At 36.9% G+C, this 21,029-nt stretch overlaps 1 protein-coding gene and 1 long non-coding RNA gene across 9 annotated transcripts in view; one reads left to right on the top strand and one right to left on the bottom strand.

Annotated features, from left to right (window-relative positions):
* MIB1 (MIB E3 ubiquitin protein ligase 1) overlaps positions 1-12,389 on the top strand; it is a 77,872-nt gene extending 65,483 nt beyond the window's left edge. For 2 of the 8 annotated variants that reach the window (XM_086890449.1, XM_086890474.1), the window contains exons 19-22: positions 134-220; positions 1,352-1,452; positions 6,093-6,267; positions 10,300-12,389. In XM_086890449.1, the coding sequence (XP_086746575.1) occupies positions 134-220; positions 1,352-1,452; positions 6,093-6,233 (329 nt within the window). In that variant the 3' untranslated portion in view covers positions 6,234-6,267; positions 10,300-12,389. Of the gene's footprint in view, positions 1-133; positions 248-1,351; positions 1,453-6,092; positions 6,424-10,299 lie in introns of those variants that run through there. The other 6 variants (XM_086890458.1, XM_023921253.2, XM_023921254.2 and 3 more) reach the window with 3 other exon arrangements.
* On the bottom strand, positions 12,311-19,848 carry LOC111924942 (uncharacterized). The gene is made up of 2 exons (XR_002861942.2): positions 19,523-19,848; positions 12,311-15,325 (listed from the first exon to the last, which is right to left on the bottom strand). It is a non-coding gene; the product is annotated as an uncharacterized LOC111924942 (long non-coding RNA).
* Between the last annotated feature and the right edge of the window lie 1,181 nt (positions 19,849-21,029).

Here is a 21,029-nt window from a genome sequence, read left to right as displayed (position 1 = left end):
CTCAAGTAGTTCTTTGTATTATAAGCATCTGTTGAGTCATTGCTGTATACTCTGAATAAACAAACTCATGGATAGAAAAAAAGAAAAATGAAATGGGAAGATTCAGAGTTGATTTATTTCTCTGTTCCCTCAGATTGTGCAAGCTTGATGAAGAAGTGTGTACAGTGTCGGGCAGTGGTTGAGCGAAGAGTGCCTTTCATAATGTGCTGCGGAGGGAAAGGTACAGAAGATACCAGTGATGATATTTGTGAGTGACTCCAGAGCCCATACTCTCTCATGTTCCTCCACCAACTTATTCTCATTCTCTTAAATGATCTAAATATTTCTCTTCTCTCTGAAGAAAAGTTTAATGCAAACAGTGTTAACCCAGGTATCCCTTTGCCGTTTGCACGACTTTCTGCATCGGTAGCAGCAAACTTGGTAACACCACCAGTCATTACGCTGGAGAGTTGCTTCCAGCATTCAGAGTAATACCCAAAATATGTGTCATGACTTGTCCACTTACTAATGCCTTAAGAGGTAAAAGCTGAAGATAGTCTGAGATGGGGCAAATGAGCAAAGAATTTATATTTTTTTACCTCTGGTACTCTGGAGGAATGGTAAGTATTTTGCATCTAGGTACAAGCAACTTTCCTGAGAGAATGTCCAGTTTTACATCTCCTTCTTTGACTGGTTTTTAAACTATTTGTGACTTACTTGAGTAATTTTTATGAATTATTTGTATTTCCTCTGTGTGTATATATGTGGTATACAGCATTTTGTTTGAGTTTATGGGAATTGGAATATTAATTTATTCTTCTCTTTATGTTCTGAAATAGATAAATATAAGAATAGTAATTAAAATCAGGTTTTCAATACTCACACTGGAAATTTAAGACTTGACAATTTTTTTTCATATAGTAATATTGCTTTCCAGATCAGACAAATACAGGAATATTAATCTGAGCTTCTTCAAATTTTGAACAAACTATTTCCAAGACACTTGGGCAATTTTGACCACCAAATAGAATCATCTCTATAGATGAAAAAGTCATTTCAGTGTGAAGGAATTTGGCTTTTTTTTTTTTCTTTAAATATGTGCAAAAATATTTATGTCAATAAGAATTCTGAGAACATGAAGGGGCATCATTATTATGGAAATAATTGTCAAAGAAGTGTTGCCACTAAACTCAAAGAAACTCTTTTGTTGAGCTGCAGTGATGGTGTAGTGAATTGAATTAGATTATCAAAAGATGGTTGATTAACTTTTTCAGGTAATCGAAAAATTGTTGCTGTGACACTGGAAATAATTATTCCTGATTCATTAGATTGCTGCATAATCAAGTATCTTTATTTTCTTTTAATGTTACAGCAAGTGGAAACATTCCAGTTTTGCAGAAGGACAAAGACAACACTAATGTCAATGCGGATGTACAGAAGCTGCAGCAACAGTTGCAAGACATCAAGGAACAGGTAAAGGTGCTGGATAAAAATTGTAAGGACCACTAAGTGCCGCAACCACTTGATTGAAAAAGCTAATGCATCCTCTATTATTTAAAACAAAATATCATTGAAGTGCATAATGTCTTAAACTTTAGTTAAAAGATCAATTTTTTTTGTGGCTTTATGTCCTAGATGTACAGTTTAAAAGAAAAAAATCAAGTGGCCATGTTTGATAATCCATCTATTAGAGCATGTGTATTGATGTGGCTAAATAAGTGTGCTCTGCCCAGTCAGTACATTCTCTGACTGTTTAGCTCACCTGAATGTGTAGTTACAGCAGAAGCTGTTTTCACAGAAAAGTCATAAAAGTAGATCATCTTCACTGTTCTGTGTCTATCTTAATCTTGACTTGTCTGTTCATTAACTGCCTTGGAACAGTGGCTGACAGTTACCTGTCTTACAAAGGGTATAGTGAACACACTCTCCAAAAACTTCAAAAAACTGTGTGGCTGCAAGGTTAAAACTTGGAAAGTATTATACATGTAATTCAAATATTTGGAATTTAAATTAAGGTTTATCTTTGTAATTAGGTATAGTCTTACCAGATCTTTCAGCAGTAAGAGCTCTGGAGCATCTGGCTAATGAATGAGCTTACTCTCTTAGAGCCCTGACAGTGTGGCTTTTTGCTTCCATGTGTCTAACACAGTTGGAATAAACTTTTTAAGGATACAGGAAACTGAGGTGTTCTAGCTTGCCCTTTCCTCTAGTAGGCTTAAAGCAGTCCATAATACTTCAGTGATAGCAGCATCACATCTAGTCCTGGTAGTTGTGGATTCAGCTGTTCATGTGCATGAAAGCCAGGGCTAGAATGGTTAGATTGCTGGTTTTAGGGCCTGTGTTTCTAAATGCCTTAAATTTGAGATCTGACATGGTCAAATAAATGTCTGTGAAGAGCTGTTCCTGTCATATGGTGACTGGAACAGCACCCCAGTAACAGAAATTCAAAACAGTTTCCCATGTAGTTTTTACCTGTAAAGAACATGCAGACTGAATATTGTGATTTGAAAATGCATGTCTGTCTTACCCAGAAACTCCAAATGTTACTGTCATCTCTAATGTCTTGCATCCACTGTTTAGCTTCTGCTTTACATTTTAGCATTGAATGGAAAGAATAAGGTTATTGTTTTGGCTTTTGAAATGATACCTGCAAAAGATGCCAGATGCATGCTTAAATGCATGTAGTCTGTATTCTTCAGATATATTTTTTCAGGGTACTTTAGGAGTTACGGAAAATTAGAGTTCTGTTTGGGTATGCTGATATTCTTATGTAGGCACATGAGAAGAAAACTGCTTTATGTTACAGTTTGTCTTCTTGATTAGATGTGATCTCAGGGGGTTTTTTTGTCAGTTTTCCTTAGGTGCTATTTTATTCTCTATGATGTTATCTAACGTTTGGGATTTTGCCTGCCAGCAGAATTTACCAGAATTGTTCAGTGCCTCTGACTAGAAAGAGATGGTTCTGGTCATTCCTTGTGTGCCTTTTGGCTCAAAACTCTTGTGTTTTCTTTACTGTCTTTTGTGCTTAGTCTTATGACAGGGCAAGTTGTATCATACTTGTGAATAGCAAGTCGGATTTGATTAAAATTGATCATCTCATCTTTTAAATTTGTGGTTGAAGTTATGCCCAGCATTCCGCTATAATTGTGTTATCTTTTGATTTGTGCTGTAACAGTTCAGTCTTTGTGTTCAGTTTTGGTTTTTTTTTCTACTTAAAATTAATTTGTTCTCTTTCAGCAGGTATAAGCCTTTGTTTCAACTCATACCTTCAATGATAATCTAATATGTTAGTGCAGCAAGCTTTTAAAACTATTTCTGGTGCCAAGCAGAAGTGATGCTGATGTCAACAGAGTCTCCCACATCTGATGACCACACCATTCTTCAGGGATTCCCTGAATGTGAACCCTTTTGACTGTAATTGCAATACCTTCACTCCATTTCATACCTAGTCATCATCATCTGTCTAATATCTTACGTATGTTCCTTCACCATACTTACATCACTGTCTTCTTCCTTAAAAATAAATTTATTTTGTCACTGTGCACCTATATATTGTTGTTAAAACTGGTTTTAATAGTGAGGAATTGATACTTCGAGCAGTTTAAAACACCTTGTTAGTGAAAAAAAGTTTGAGTAGCAAACCTAGTTTTACTTAAGGTGCAATGAGCACTTTCCCAGAGTACTTACCTGAAGAAGTAATTCTCATATAGAACAGGCATAAAGTGGCTTTTTAAACTATTTGTTTTCCTTCAAACAATGAAAGTCAAATGTTTCAGGCAGATAAAAAGTGGGATTTCATGTGGAGGATGTTCCAATAGATAGTACAGTAGTTACAGATACTCCTTATTTTCTACTTCCCAAATGGGGCATAAGGCTTGCAGTGAACTTTCACTGTAAAAGAACATGTAAGATGGTGGTTAAGTAAGGAATTCTCCTTCAGAGTTGTATAAAACTCAGTTATGTGGGCTTGTATTCCACTGGGAAACTGCTGAACTAATTGAGAAAAGCCTGTCGGAAGAGAATTATGTAGCAAACAGGAAGCTTATTATTCTGTCAGCTGAGTCTTCCTACTGTGTGAAGTAACTTAAGTGTTAAGGTAGTATCATGTTAAGAAATTAAATAGCTAATATATTTTATATACTCTGCTTTTGTACTAAGCAAGAGAAATAGGGGTATTTTCTAATACTATGTATCTATGAATTGAGAATGTTGTGAGTTCTGTCCTTTATTGAATGAAACAGTTCAAAGTAATGGTGTTTCAAGAGATTTTAGTTTTTTATTATTTCTGTGTCCCTTAATGAATGTTTTCATTTTTAAATGATTATGTAGCATTTGGAGAGAAGCATACCCTTGTAACTTCAGTAATTCTGACATTATATTTAGACACAAAAGCAAATAATTAGCTAAAACATAGAATAAAGGCTACACATTAGGGATTTCCTAAAGATGAGTGTTTACTTTCTCAGTCCTTTGTGAAAGATGATCATGCCAGTGCTGTCAAGTTATAGACACTTACCACACAGCTAATGTGTATTCATTACATTGGAAATAGCTGTTTCACTGATAGCTGAAGTCTGTGAGTTACTGAAGGAAGAATACTCTAAAGGTTCCATTGATGTGTGGGATGAGAAGAGGATGACTTAGTGTGAATGGAAAAATGAGCAGGACTGACTTACAGGCAGTCTTCTATAAATTTTAGTTGGAGAATGTTTTATTACAGTATTGCAGAAATTCTGGCAAAGCTGGAGCACAGCCCCCTTCAGGGCTTTTTTTAAACATAAATTGACTTAAGGCTTTACCTGAAAGTTTTATTTTTCTGCTAGCCCATTACACTAGTATCTTGGAGATTAAAATAGTAATTTGGCTGGATTCCATGCCAATTTCAACTCTTAAGCAGAATATGGTGATTTTTTTTCCTCTTCAATTAAGCTGCCTACTGTAAGAAGTAATACCTATTGATTTCATAAAAAATGTGCCTTAGTGTTTTTCTGAATAGGGTACCTTGGTATGGATTCTCTCTCATGTGATGAACAAATTGAGGTAAAACCCCCATGGTGAATGCAAAAGCAAGTCATAGGTGCAAGTTGGTGATAAAATGAATTTGTATTTGAAATATGAGCCTTGTCAGTATTTCATGTTATGTATGAGATCAACCTTTATAATTGTTGGATGAATGTAGTATATCTCAGCTATGAAGATATCTTAGATTTGATTTAATCTGATCTATAGAATGGTTTTAACAAATTTCATCTGTTGTAACATCTGTTCATTTACTAACATTTGATAAACTGTTATAAATGAAATCCTAATATGGCTGCAATATGTTTATGGTGAAGGAACATGCCTTATGAAAACTTCAATTTCTGCACATGACAGAAGGTGAAGGATATTGTTCCTTAGTGCTTGGTACAAAATGAATTTTGCTGGTGAACAGCTTTGGGCACTGACTATCACTTCATATTCAGCAATTAAAACTGATTTTAAAAGTTTGCTGTGCTGCTCTTATGAGTGAAGGTTATGGATTTGCTAAACCATTCTTCATTTGAAACTTGAGGTGTTCTTTTGGTTGAAAATCTAGATAACTTTCACAAATAAAGTACTAAATTTTTACATATATTGATTATGCAACATTTTTATTCCTTCTGTGGGTGCTTGGTGTTTACAGGTAAGTATATGAAGGGCTAGATAGCCTGAGAAGAAATTTGTAAATCATTACCAAGCATTGAATGCATCAAGCTATTTATGTTTTGTTCCCTGGAAGATTACATGATGTAAAGGAGAATGTTTCTGAACAGTGTTTTGATGTTGCAAACTTGTGTAATGATATCAAAAATATGATGTCAGCCTACTACTGGATTGCCTTAATTAAACTAATTATATTTAGAAAAAAATCCATGTAGTAGTTTATATCACGATGGAGTAGGAAAAGCCCATATATTTTAAGTCAACGTGGTATAAAAATGGAATTAAAAAAAAGCCCAATGTAGCTTAGTGGCTATGGCAATGCTATGCTTAGGATGACATACTGTCAAATTTCAGCAATTTATATGTTGCATATTTAGTACTGTGTAACTACAACCACTGACTATGTAACCTGTCAAAATCTTTTCCAGACTATGTGTCCTGTCTGTTTGGACCGCCTGAAGAACATGATCTTTCTGTGCGGCCATGGAACGTGTCAGCTTTGTGGAGACCGAATGAGCGAGTGCCCCATATGCCGCAAGGCAATTGAACGGAGGATCCTTTTGTATTGAACAGGAGCCAGTGTCTTTGCTAGGTTGTGAAAGAGTAAGGACATGTTGATGGTTTACACCTCTGTAAGTTTAAAAGGCAGTGAAGGGTTCTGGCGAAAACATTTCTAATACTGTAGCACAGATTTGTTACATAGACATTGTTTAAAGACTGTGAACACACCAAATAAAAGAAACAGTATTTGAACAGTCAGCTTGTAGCTTTACTCTTAAAAAGCATCTAAGCCTAATGCTAATTTAAAGCAGTCTTTTTTTCATTTTGTTTCTGTCTTCTTCTTCCCCTTAAAGTTTAAAGGGACAATCTTACTTTGCTTTTGTTCATGTGTATCATGTACGTATCAGATGTCAAGTGATGTAAGGGAATTTTTTTTTTATATTGTCAGTTACTACCAAACATAAATATTTAGGTGTTGTTTTTTTTTTCTTGCTTTATGCTTTTCTGGAGAGTGTTGACATTTCCTGTGACAGTTCTGATTCACAGTAATTTCTGTCTTGAAATACACAGTCATTAAAAGTCAATACAGAATATATACACAGTAGTAATAAACATACTGTGGCCATAAGGTCACACCTCAGAACACAATGTTAATGTAGTTCTGACTTTATCATGCCCTTTGTTCCTGAGGATGGGTTGTGTAGGAAACAGTAAAGAGAAAAATCTGTTTTAGAAGCATTATGTTTCCAACCTGCACTTTAGTCTAACCAGTTTCAAGCTAAATACTTAAGTAGTGAGCTTCATTATTCTGCTAATTACTTGACTTTGCATGGAATTGCTTTTAACTTGAGTGGAAAGGAGAACATTTGAGCAGTGGGTCAGCTATCCCTTTTAGATGAGTGAATTTGATCTGTTGGGTAGACAACACATACATGTGGAGCCATTTAAAAATTGTGGGTCTGTGAATTTGGAAAAAACAGATGTTGCAAAATTTCCTTCCTTTTAAAGTGAGTTTTATTGTCTCCACATAAAGTGTCAACAGCAAAAGAGAATATCAAAGTGAGGAACTTATTTATGAGCATTACTGAGTAATACTGCAAGTGAAGGTATTGCTGTCAGAACAGTGAATTTTGTGAGCTGTGCCTAGTTGAGCTGAATTTGGCTGAAAGAGTTTGTTGTCGCTGATGTGATAAAGAGCTATTCCTCCTGACTCCCAAAATGCTACTGTTAGGGATGGCAAATTGTTAACATTTTGAAAACAAATGCATCCTTTCATCGTTTTTGGTGGTAGAAAATACTCTGATTTAAGCATCTGTAGCTTATAAGGAATCTATGCTTATTCCTAAGTGATTCAACAGTTTTCTGAGTGCATAGCTCATGTAGCCCTTTGCCATTGTGCAGACTTCATTTGGACATGCTCTTGCAGAACATTAAAGAAATCCATGCTGGAGTCACTTAGGTGCCTTACTTGCAGCTAAGATGAATTAATCATTGAATTCTCATTGTATATGTCTAAAATATGGACAAAAGGATGGTTCAGGGAAAGATCCAAGTAAGGATAAAGATATAATTGTGGTCTTTTCAGATAAATCAATCTGTCTTCTGAAACTTACATTGATATGCCTGAACTGTGCAAATATTGGCAAATATCTCAGAAGACTGTTACTAATAACCTGTAAAGACAGACAAACCTTTAAGCAATAAGATTTAAACACTGAATAAAGTTTTCCAGGAAACAAGTACAGTGATACTTTCTTGTAATTTCCAGTGATTGGAAAAGTGTATGTAGAGTGGCTTTTAACACCATGAAGTAATGTAATATACAGCCTTACAAAAGCTGTCTTTAATCCTCATCCAACATTCCAAATGTTCCTCATGATTTTCAATGTTTTTTCACTGGACACAATCACAGTCTGGAGTCACTGTAGTAGTCTGGTTTATTTTGTATACTAGTGATCATCTGTTCTCAGATAATCTGCATTTGTATTCTTAACCAAATGAAGCAGCCTTCCCTTTTTTTGATTCTTAGTTCCTATTCTAAAATACCAGAATTTTTCAAGGAGTTTTGGAAAATTTTTGATGTAGGACCTGTTTTCAGTTCAGCATTTTGGTATCTCCACTTAAACTCTGCGTGCATCTGAGCGTTCATGGCAATTTTAATTTGGCCAATATGCATGTCACTAAGGTTTTTGGATTTTTGGGGGGTTTTTGTTATGTTGTTTTTTTGGGTTTTTTTTTGGTAGCATGTTTGACAGCTGCACTTCCTGTAGCAGGCTTGAGTTTCTTGTCAGGTTTCCCCTGGAAATACTTCTACAATAGGATGTGCCATTTGATAATCTATTCTGAGTTTTAGCCTGTCATGCATCAGATTTGTACCTTGATTCCTCTGTTTCTGGCAGACGTATTTTGTCCTCTTAATTCTTCAAGAGGCCCTCTGCAAACTTGTCTGCACAGGTGCAGGATGGATCTCTTCTTGATAACACAACTGAAAACTGAACCTCAATATAGCAAGTTTGCATTTTCCTAATCATTTTTTGCTTGAACAAGCCAGAATTACTCAAAAGTGTTCTGTCTTAGCATGGGTTGAGTAATTCAGCTGAGTTAGAACAGATGTGAAGCATCCTGGGTACCCTCAATACTTGAATACCATCACATCCTATGGAAATGGAGACAGTGACTGAAGGTATCGCTGTAGGAGCAGCTTTAGTGTCCTGTGCTGCAATCACAGCAGATGTTTGTGACTGCATAGGAGTTTGTGTTTGGACTCATTCAGCAATGTTGTGTGCCAGTTGAAACTGAAGTCAGCTTGATGCTATTTCAGTGCCAAGAAAAACAACTGAATTAGAAGAACTAGGAAAGCTGACCAAGATACTTGAATTATTTATATAGGTCTCTTACTGACAGAGGAAGAGCTGTATCTTGTCTGGAGATGGCGATACAGTTTGCCTTTCAAAAAACTTAATTAGGAAAAATGTTGCAAATCTGGTATCATTTGTGGAAATAAATATTTATATTCAGACTCTCTCTTTGCATTCACATGTAGAAGGTGAACTTGGTGTTGTTGAGGAACCCAGTAAGTTCATTCACTTTACTCTTTTGTTATCTGTGCAGTGTGCACAGAGTGCAAATGTTTAATTGGATAGCACTATTTGAAGGATGAGGAGTTCACTTGAAAGCCAAAGGGGATCATAACAAGTAGTAGAGTTAAGGAAATATCACTGTTCATCTGTCTTCAGCAAAAGATTAAAGTCTAAATTTCACCTGAGCAAAGTAAAAATTAGAAAAATCAGTAAGGCATTTATCTCTAATTTATTGAAAATTGTAGAATGTAAGGGTTGTAAGGTTTGTTATATCTATTTCCCAGCATTTAATAGCAATTTTAAAATTAAATGGAATGAAATACCTTCATTTGTTTCTTGAAACAACTAACATGTATTGTTCAGTGTGAGGTATGCTGAGATGTTAAAGTATACTTTTCCATTCATTAAGAGACATAAACAGTCATATCACTCACTACACAGTAATTTTAAGTGTAAAGGCAGCCTAAGAGGTTAACAGAATAAACTTAATAGTTGTAGATTGTTGACTTTTCTATAATTACCTTTGACTTTTCTTTCCCCTCAAAACTTGTATCATCACTTTTGTGGCCCAAGCTTATATGGCACTTCTCAAAATCTGGGCTGCTATTACCTACTTTCCATTTGTTGCATTACTGTGTATTTCTGTGTTGGGGTTTGGACAAATCCCTTTTCCCTGAAGTGGATAATAGAAACTTCACTGGTGAGATAGCAAACAAGTTACTTTGTAAATGTCAAAGTTTGATTAGAAGGTGGTGTTCTTAACTTTGGCTGGGTGAGAATATAGCAGTTTTGCACAAGTACTTGTGCCTTGTTAGTATAGTCTTACAATTGGTAGTTTAGCTTCTTTTAAAGACGTGAAATGGTCTTTTAAAAATAATTAAGTACTTATTGTGTAGATATTTTCTAGAGATGAAGGTTTATGTATGTGTAATTATCTTTAGCAGTATTAACTGCAGTTAGTAAAAACACTAAATTGTTTGAAGAAGCTGCTTTCAGCTAGTGATCTGAGCTTCCTCTACAAAACTAATTGTCAAATTTAATTTTACTCTTCCAGTAGCAGCTGGTGAACCGAAGAGCCTATCCTGTTCTTTGTGCTGCATGGGTCAAGTTTTCACTTAATAAAACCAAACCCCAACAACACTACAGTCTAACCTTTAGCAGTGCTACCTCCTTTCTGTCAAAGTGCTGAATTCTTCTCTAGTTGTTTGTTGTCTTTGGGAAGGGATGGGGAACGCATCAGTTTTCTTTTGCTTCAGTTTTGATGTCTGAATACATTGCGGAGGTTTTTTTACTTTATAAAATTACTGTGTAAATTGCTTACAATAGCAGTGTGTGATTTGCCACAAAGTACATTGTATACCTGTGCATAAGTTGCTGGAATTCATACTGTTGTCTTTTTCTGCATTTCATAACTTGTTTGTGTTGACAAAGCTAAACTGTTGTCTGCAGAAGCTTTAGTATGTGCCATTTTTATAGCTAAGCCTGTGGTAAATACGCAAGTTCTGACTCAGGGCTTTTTAACAACTTAAACACATTCACAATATTCTTCAGCACATCTTGGAGAATACTAGAGATTTAATGACTGTACAGTGCCTTGATAGAACTATTGAATGGGCAGCAGCCATAGGGTCTTCACAGAATGCAAGTATCTTTTCAATCCAGTTAATGAGTTGATGTTAATATAATATAGTTTTAATGCCCTTGCCATGGATTTATATACTTGTATATACTTTCTGTAAAGGAAAATAGGCAAATTTAGATATTGTTAAGCTTTCTGAAAGCTTTTAATTGTTGCACTGGTCATGAGGATCTGAAGGGCATAATACTCAAATTCACAGAAGCAGCTTTTGTGTCAAAGACGGCTGAGAAAATTTTCTGTATGTGGCGTTTTTAGTGTGAGGGAGAGGTCATTGTATAACATGCAAAAGTACCTGCTTTACTCTGATCTAGTAAATCTTTTGTAAGTGAGAGAATTACCAACAACAAGTCAGTGTGTTTGCATGCCATTTCATTGTTAGAAAACTTCGTGTCATTTTGAGCTTCTAGGAAATACTTATTTTGTCCCAACATTAGTGTCTTTATGAATGCAAACTATTTATGTTAGGAAACAGGTTTTTCTGAATCGCAATGAACATTTTTGCTTTTGTTAAAACTAAGTTTGTATTTTCTGTAAACTGTAGATTTCGACATGACTGTTTATTGGAGAAATTTAAGGTTGCCTGTGTGAATGTAGTGTATTTCTGTATGCAGATAGCATTATATAATTGCTTACTTTAAAACTGCTTAGCAAAGTCTAAGCTTTTCAAAGGAAATGCTGATGTACTGTATGGTTAGTAAAACTTGTCATATATGATGTATACTGACTTTTTCAAGAGATTTGTTTTAAAAGTATAGTTGGACTGAATTACTGATTTTTTGCACACAACATTGGAAATGGGGTGGTGGCTCATTTGTCTTCCTCCTTCTTAGTTGTAATGATGTTAGATGTCACCGTGGAATTAGAAAATTGTATACCTGAAAAAATATTTACAAACTTGGTTACTTGTTGGCATACTATTTTTAAAAGTGCACCAGACTTTATTGAGAAATTTTGCAGTCCAAAGTTCTAAAAAACCTGGTTCTTTTATAATATGTTCCTGAAGAATGAGTTTGTGGAAGCATCAGAAGTATTTTGTGCCTTTGAATCTCCAAGGTACTCAAACATTGTTAAAGCAGCACAGTAAAGTTTGAAGGGTGGATTATGTTGTAACAGAAAGGTTGATTTAAAATTATTTTTGGATTATGTGCACATTTTTCTGTAAATATGCAGTTCATAGTACTGTTCTACTGACCAGAGTTGCTGTTAAGTATATGTTAGACTCTGTGTTTACTTGTAATTGAATGGCCTTTACAGATCTGGCTACGTGAATGTGATCGTTAAGACATCTCCTGCCAGATACAGTAACTTCCATATTCTGAGACAACAGATGCTGCATCATAGTTTGTACTTTTAGGATTCAATTTAATGGATGCATTTGTTAAAAAAAAGTCTATGTAATCAAAGGCAACAAAACAAACCAGACTTATATGGCTTAGTGTTTTTATTTGTCCTAGTGTACAGGTGAAAAAAAGGAACTGACAGAATAAAAAGTTTGTTGCTCTCTTTCTCAGTTTCTTTTCATTTTTCAAGTTTCTTCAGCCTTGGTTTATATAACAGGTCTGTATGAAAACAGTGTTCTCAAATACTTTTGAAAAAACTTTATTTTGAAATAATTGATGCAAATTGTTGAAATACATTTGAAATAGCCTCTTGTTCTTTGCTTTGGGATTTACAAGCTGTTCACATATTTCTCCTTATGTGTTCATTGAATGTGGTGGGAGCGCTGCTGGAATTGGTTCAAGGCTTCGTCTCTGTGATTGCAGTGGTTTCAGCCCCTGCTGTTGATTGCAGTGGAAGCTTCAGGTTTTGCTAGTGTTTGGTATTGATGGGTTTGGATTTTGAGAAGGCTGTTTCATACTGTGCAATATGAATAATTATAATAATTTTATAATATAAATACTGTGTTATGAAATTAATTTCTGTATAGTACACTTTGCTGTTCTAAGTCATTCCAGCTATATCCCATATACAGTCATCTGTTTTTGATGAGAGCGGTGAAAGTGCATGGAGATGTCCTTCGGATTTGACATGAATCAAATGCAGAGGGTGGTGGTTCTTTATGGGTGTACTCTGTTTCATTTAGGGAGTAAAGATTAGTGGTAGTATTGGGATAAAAAGCATTAGCCTTCCTTTTCAGACTTGGTTTTCCACCATAAGGAAAGGAAACATAAGTTGTCAGGAATAAAATTGTTGTAGTTCTTATACTTCGTGCAGCCCTTATCATGACAGTGACATGCACTGGAAAACTTTGGCTTTCAAGAAGGAGTCATACTGACTTTCCTTGATATTTACAAGAAGGTTTTGGCTGAAAAACACTTCAGGGTTTTAAATAGTTTGTTCCCTTTTCAGCAGAGTAGTATGTTCTTGCTTTCCAGGAGATAGTAAGGTTGGAGTTTTTTGCAGTCTTTAGCTAGTGATGGATTAAAATAGTTTAAATTACATTAAAAATTGAGAACCGTGCCAACTGCCAGTGTGTAAGTTTTGGTCTTCAATAATGCAAGTCTTTAAGTTATGGGAAAGTCATTGCAGTATCTACTACAATTAGGATTTATTGATGCTTATGTGGCTGCCCTAGAGAAGCTAATAAACCTAAATTTCTGTAAAATTGCCTGAAATTGTGCAAATACACTTGTGAGACAATAGTGACCTCTTGCAGCCCTAACTCTGTTTCACTGAATTTTCATTAGAAATAAATCTGTGGGAGGTAAGGAGATAAACTTAATTCTGAGCCGATTTCCCCACTGACGCGTCTGCATCCTGAAATGTGTGAGTATTTCTCCCACAAGGGGTCAGTAGCACCCTCCATTTCACACAAGTTTTTATTACAATATAAGCAGAAAGCAAACAAGGGATAAGGATAATGATGATTGCATTAATATGTGGGTGGACCAGACCTTACTTGTCTCCTTCTTCAAGCAGGCTAAGTATAATTAGGTTATTTGCTGACTTCAGTAAGCACCATATTCTGTCCTCTGACTCTCATGTGACATGAACATTGCTACTATTGATTAGGGCAAAGTTCCAGTGGAGTGTTTGCCTTTAGCTCTAGTTGAAAGTATTCATTTAGTCAAGCTTTTTTTCAAAAGCATGCAGTTGGAGCAGATAAACTATATGAAAGAGCTTGTCCAGTGGGCAGGGGAAAAGAATTCTTGTATGAGTGTCCCACATGTTCTTAATGATAACCACAGTCTCCCTAGATGGCTAGAGCTGATTAATGTTTTCCACTTTATAGTAACACAGCTTATAGTTAAATATGCTTTGAAGCCTATCGGGCTGCTCAGTGGAAGGAATGTCCAGCTTCTCAAGGCTTCTCTGAGTATGTAAGTTACTTGGAGGCCAGAAATTTGAAGTAACTCATAATCTTTCTCCCAAGAGGCTGAACAGACCAGAGAGCTATTCCTTCAACAAAAATTTCCATCCCTTGTAGCAAAGTCATGTTTCACAAATAGGGATCTTGAGATAGTCAGTGTCACTCAGGCACAGGTTCTTATGTGTGTTGAATTTAACAAGGGGCCTTACTTTTGTGTTTGCAACTTATTTTCTCTGTCACATCTGTTGTGGGTTGTATTTCATGTCCTCAGTGCTTCTGTCTCCTCTGCTGAAATCCTCCATTTCAATTCTTTCTTTGTCTGTATTTTTAATAGCAGAACTGTGTCCCTTCTTTCATGGTATGTCCCTTCTGAATGTTGTCCTCCTATTTTCTTTTTCACTTGAGGTTGGCATAAGCATATTGGGTCCTGTCCTTGTGTCCCTAACTCCGCACTGAATTTCTTGTACTGACAGGAGGAATTCCTGAATTTGGTCTTGGCATAATTTCACATTAATTTATTGACATCCCTTATTTCTCTCCATTGGTGGCATAAGAAAGGGATTTTGTATACCATCTGAGGAAAGGATAAGGGGCACTTCTGATCTCAACCGTATAAGGAAATTCAGAAACAAGTAAATGTTTCAAGGTTGTTTAGCTTTAGTGGTGTCTTTTTGTCCTATAGACCACCTGTAATTTTCATTCTTACTGTATTGTGGTTTTTGGTGACAGCTTAAGGGTTTCTTTTCAAAGAAACTGTACAGACAACTTGAAGAGAGAAACTTCTGTCTAGAGTGTCTTGTGCACTTATGTTGCCTGGAGGAAGTTCACTAGGATTGCTTGCAAAGAGAAGGGTTCTGGTTTTGGACTTCTTGCTGCCTTCATAAAGAATTAGGAAAAGAATTCCATCTCTTTGAATAAAGTAAGTCTGAAACCACATTCTAAGTAATACTTTTCTGCTAAAATTTCATAACCCCTACTGTGTATATACCTTAACAGTAGTAAGGTATCGTGATCTTCTCTGTGAAAGCTATATAAACTAAATAGCAGTTACATAACATTTATTTCCCAATGGCCATAGATTGTTGGCTTTAAATAGAATACTACTGTTCCTCTCTGCTTCTGTGATGAGACCTGTAAAATAAAGATTACTTCAGGGCTATCCAGACAAGGCAGTTTTTCCTAATAGAGGCCCTAGTTAAGCTGTTTGTGGTACAGCTGCATCATGCTCAAGTTTTATGTCTATTTTTCTGATTTATAGCACATGGCACTTAAAACACCTAATTTATATTGATCTTCGGTTTTGGTCAGGTGATTCTGATTCTGTGTAAGGCTGAGGAAGTCTTCAAATTGTCCTCTGAAATGACATTCTCACACCATTTAATGTAGACAATATGGTATGGAAGCACCACACTTTTTTGTTGAGATAGAAAAGTGTGCTAGAGTAAGGGCATGGGGGAACCTAAAGCTGAAATACAGTCATAGACCTAGTCCTCCTGGACTTTACGAGGTGAGAAACTCAGATGGCAAATTTGATAGAAGAATAATCTACTAAAATTGAGTTTTAAATTCTTCTGTACCCTCCCTGGAGGAGGATATTTTGAGTCCTGCTGTAACCCTGCTATATGCTTCATGTCCCACCATCTTGGACAGGTCCTTCCACACCAAATCTCCCTGGAGGAATATGTCTTATACTGAAACTATTCCACCCATGGAGAAGGAAGGCATGGGAGTTACAAGCCAGTCTCTGGTGCAGAAGTGGATCTGCTGTTCTATTTAACACAGCTCTCTTCCCATGACACACACAAAGGATGTAAAGGAGTAAGTGATCTTGACTAGGATTTTCTGTGTGCTGTGGCTGTCTGCACCCAGGCAGCAACATAAAGGAGCTGCTGCAAATCAACTGCTCAGTAATGAGCTGTGTGAGGTGCTTGCCCTGCAGCAAGCAGAAGTTGGGAGCCACTTACGCTTTTAAAGTGTTGCAACCAAGTAGGGTTGAGTGGGCCAAGCCCTCTGGGCATCTACTTATCCTGAGCTGACATTGCTTTATTGGTAAGTGGCATAGAAGTAAAATAGATTTGAAAAGCCTATCTTTATTAACAAGATTGGGATACCAGACATGTAATTTTAGGCTTTATCTGCTGTGCTGAATCAAACAGTGACACCGAGATTTGGCAAGCAGTTGTTGAGCACTCCAGGAAAGGTTAGCCATTGGCTTTTGTAGGAGTTTCTCAGCTTTGAGGGCATAGTCAAATAGTCCTCAGGGAAGAAAAAAAGCAACTAGCAGGAGTGGTTCAGAAGAGAGTTATCATTTTTTTTTTTTTTTTTTTGGTTGGTTGGTTGGCTTTTGGTTTGTTTTGGTTTTTCTCTTGGCCTCTCCTGGATGGCAACTATGCCTGTTTTTTTGATTCTCTTGCCAATTTTCATTTAGCCAAAAATGCTGCAATAATTGCTACTTGCTATCTGGATTTGCCAAAATCAAACATATATCCCATATGTCTGTTTCACTTGTCCTGACTATCATACTGCCTCTCCACAGAACATCCTTCCAAGGATATGAGTGTGCACTTGTGGGGTTATAGGAGAGCTAGTGTTATCCTCTGTAACTTTCCAGGACAAGGAAAGGAACTCAATGATTTGGTCTGCTCTTTTTCTTTCTGACTATCTTCCGTTATCAAATGTTAAGATGCCTTTTTTTTCATGTGGCATTTAATTTTGACAGGAAGTCAATGGGGGTATCATTGCTGTGCCTGGAATTCTTGGATTTGGCCTGTCCTTTCCTACAAAATTAGGCCTGTTAGCCTAAGATTGGTTGTTTTATGAGGTACAGGTATTGAAACACTAAGCTAGCCAGCTCTGCTCATAGGAATATTAATAGAGATGGCCTGGAGCTGGCAGGTTTTTCTAGGGAAGATAAGGAAGGGCTTAGCACATCCTAGGTTAAGCTCTTCCTTGTCACAGCGGAATGCTAAATGCCGTGTGACCTGCAGAGTCTGAAGGGTAGATGTAGATTAAGGCATCTCCATGGCACAGTGCTGTGTCCATAGGAGCTAGCAGTGAGAGCAAAAGCGCACTGCATCCATGATAGCATAATATTTTTCATGGGTTGGTACATCTGGCTTTTCTGGAAGGGTGGGTAGGCTGAGATGAGGTCAGTAGGTACCCTAGGGAGCATTGAGCATTGGGTGGTGCTTAATTAATTCTTAGCCCAAAACTCTGGAACAAGTTTGCTTGTGTGTCTGTGGATTGGCTGTCAATGAATTAGAAACAAGAGAATCTATAAGGCACCAGCTTTCCATGTTTGTGTGAAAAGTGTCTTTCCCTGTGCTTTATTAATTTGCTTCCTCCTGGTATGGAAAGAATGAAGGAAGCTAACAAGCCTAGCTTGTTTTGCTGCAAACTGTGTATATGCAGCATTGAACATCTCCTTAGATAGCTTTGAATGTGGACAGGCAAAAAAAAAAACAGGGGAGAGGGGGAGGACAGAGAGGTCTTTAATGAAGTGTTATGTTATTGATGGAATTTCTAATCCAGAGAATTGCCTGCCTTGGAGCTGTGGGCAGTGTTACCCACAGTTACTGCTTGCTTGTGCATAGTTCATTTTTGTTTTATTGTTCAGGAAAGATAAAGTGGTGTCTCTGCTAAACTTGGTGACTGGCTGGGAAGAGCAGCCTGATTCTGCTGAGCACAGCTGCCAAAACTGGAGTAAGCCAAGGGAGAAGGGTTCTTTTGTCAGGGACAGAAATGTGGTCTAATGCAGCTTTCTTATCAAAGGGAAGGATTTTTCACTTCAGGAGGAAGTTTGGCTGGAAGGCATTGGATAATTTTTTTATTTTTTTTCAGCTCTGGGGGAAGTCCTGTATAAATGTGTTTTCCATGAATGTAATAGTTCTGCTTCTGACTCTCTGGAGAGAACATTAGCACTGTATATGCGGGAAATAACACAAGGGTGACTAAAATATTTTTAATCTGAGTAAGTCAGCAAACACACCTTGCGTGCTGACAGCCAGGAGCTATTTGCTCTTGGCTCATGCCATGGAGCAGGCAAAAAGCAGGTCTCTTTTTTTTCTAATTTTTTATTCTAAGTATTTCTGAAATTTCCCTTGATCTTGATCTGTTCCAAACCATCATGTTGCAGTTAAATTAAAACTCAGCCTTTTTTTCTGGTAAATACCTTGTGTAACAGGAGTGATTTGTTTGTGTTTCAGCTTAAACTTGAATAGTTTTGTTTAAACATTAAGAACTTAGGTATATATATTACAGAGAATTTTCTCTAATACAGTTGAAGAAACAAGTTATCCTCTTAACTGAGGCCATTAGGTTATGATTTGTTAGATTTGGTTTCCATGGTTTTCCTGTGAGTCTTTACATAAGTCACTTAGTTTTGTGTTTCCTCTCTTTCTTAAGTGTGAAATGAGAAATTGCTGCTATGGGGGTAAGAAAAGAAATCTGCTGGTGTATGCAGGGAATCCTACAACAGCCTTAATGAGTTCCTGAGTAGGTCAGATGCCTCCCCTGCCAGCCAGTCACACAGTGGTGTACCAGCTCAGTTCAGAGTTTTCCTGATGAAAACTGAAACCAGGTGCTAGTACTACTTCAATCTTGCCACAGAGAAAATAGGCATATACCTTCCACCACCCAAGCAGTGGGAGTTACTAATTAACTAGTAATTATATACAAATATGTATTTTATTATACTTAACAAGTAACTGTTAATCATTATTTCCTTATTAAAGCTGTTAATGAGAAAGAGCTGTATTCAATACAGGGTACTGAGTTATAACTTTAAGTGAACTGACAAAATGCCAGCTTTTGAATGGCAGCGTTTTTCTGAGGTTCTGTCTCTGTGATCTTCTCGATGCACTGAAGCATTTTTAAAAGTGCTCCCTGGAACTCCACCTCCCATAGCCAGTGGGTGTCACTGCAAGCACTGCAGTGAGGGAAGAACGATTTTTGGGGAGAATGAATAAAAGTTCAAGTCTATGTTGTATTTTCTTTAAGTTAGAAATAATTGCAGAAGTACAATTAAATCCTAATTTACTAACTTGGCCATTTGCATAGGTGTTTCTTGGAGGTGCTTACAGGTTTGAAATAGTTATTTTAAAAAAAAAATAAAGTATTCTAGATGGCCAAGGCCAATCTGATAGAAGTCACGTCACTGGCAACTTCCATAGCCATGCTGGCCCCAAATGCCAACTCGCTTCCTAGTGCTGAATGTTCTGCACCTCCTAGATTATGGTGGTTTAGAAAAACCTCAACAACAAAACAACCAAAAACAAACACCGAAGAACCCCCCAAAAGCCTTTCCTTGAATTCTTTAAAACCACTTACACGAAATTCTTGGTGTTTGCAGATGTGAGTGCTGAAGGTCACTGTGACTCAAAGCACCCATCTTCCCCAGAGAGCTGGCCATCCCCAAAGCCAGACGAGCCCTGATGCAGGTGCTCTTCCAAGGCAGTGCTGGGGGAAGACATGGTTGTACTACCATCCTGGGCAGCCCTCAGCCCTGTTCCTCCCAGCATGGCACGGCCCAGGCAGCCATGCAGGCTCTGGACTGTTCACAGCACGGTGGGAAGGGCGGCCTCTTCACCAAGGGCCTCCCTCGCACAGGTCGTTGCTAAGGCCCGCGTTGTCTCTGCCTGTGTTATCGTGAGGATGACAGTTTAAACAGGCCTTATCACTGTGTATTCAATCAAGGTTTATGAGGGCTGATAAAGATGTCACCTAGTTGCTTTGTGTGTTCATTAAAACCCTATTCCCCAGTAGGACTTCGCTGTGTTACGTTTATTTTCTTTCTTTGCTGAATTTTAGGTATCTTCTGAAGAAAGAGGTGTGTGTTAGAAGGAAAGGTATAATGCTTATTTGAATACCCCAAATATTTCTGCGGGGAAGAATTTAAAAAGCCCAAAGCCCAAATTTAGTAGCTTGGTTGACACAACCCTATCTGTATTTAATATCTTATATCGTCATAATTGCTTATTTAATAGCTCAGTAAAGTTTTCCTAAACGTAGCCTATGCAGGGCAGTAAAGTGACTTGTGTGCACTTCACTGCTCTGTTGTGTTGGTGCTGAAGGTGGCTTGGGAGGGCCTTGGTGTTACTTGGTGTTACTTGTTAGGATGTTGTAGGTTGAGTTCCCATTGAGACTTTTCCTGATGGATGGAGACTGCATATTTCCAGCACAGAAATGTAAGCCTTGTTCACTTATTGTTCTGGTTGTATGTCAAAGCTAAAGAAATGGTTGCAATAAATAGGCAGTCATGTAAAATGCATCCATAATTTTCAGGTCATCTGTCTGTGAACAGTAACAGAAAGTAGGCAAAGATTAAGTCTGTCTTGTCCTGTAAACTTCTTCATTTCAAGATTTTTTATTTTTTTTTCCTCAATCCATGTCCTCCTAGCTAAAATTTAAAATAAATACATTGTCTTAATTGTATCTGATGTTATGTCCAATTCTGCCAGTCTTCAGAAAAATCTTATTTCTACAGTGAGCAAAAGTTGCTCAATTGCATTTTTGTTGGTTAAGTAAAATTTGTTTTAAAACAAAACATATACAAAACTATAATGAAATATGATTAGTTGCAGCTGCTTGCTGTGTTATAAAAGAGAAAAATGTTAGGGGACTCTATTGGATAAAAAGATTTGAAAATATGTAACAGACTCAAGACTCTAGTTCAGGCACAAATCAACTGAGATTAAACGTGTGTTTAGGCTCTTTTTAAAAATGGGAAGAAACTGAATATTCAAGTGATCCCGTAGATCTCCAGGTCATAGTAAATCCCTGTTATTTACACTTTAGCATATTGGCTCTCTGCATCCTCTAAACTTTGTGAATACTA

Source organism: Cyanistes caeruleus, chromosome 1 (genome assembly GCF_971803275.1).
Source record: "Cyanistes caeruleus chromosome 1, bCyaCae1.hap1.1, whole genome shotgun sequence".
In the NCBI taxonomy this organism is placed as follows: domain Eukaryota; kingdom Metazoa; phylum Chordata; class Aves; order Passeriformes; family Paridae; genus Cyanistes; species Cyanistes caeruleus.
Note: the sequence above shows the minus strand (reverse complement) of the source record. Positions and strands in the feature narration are given on the sequence as shown.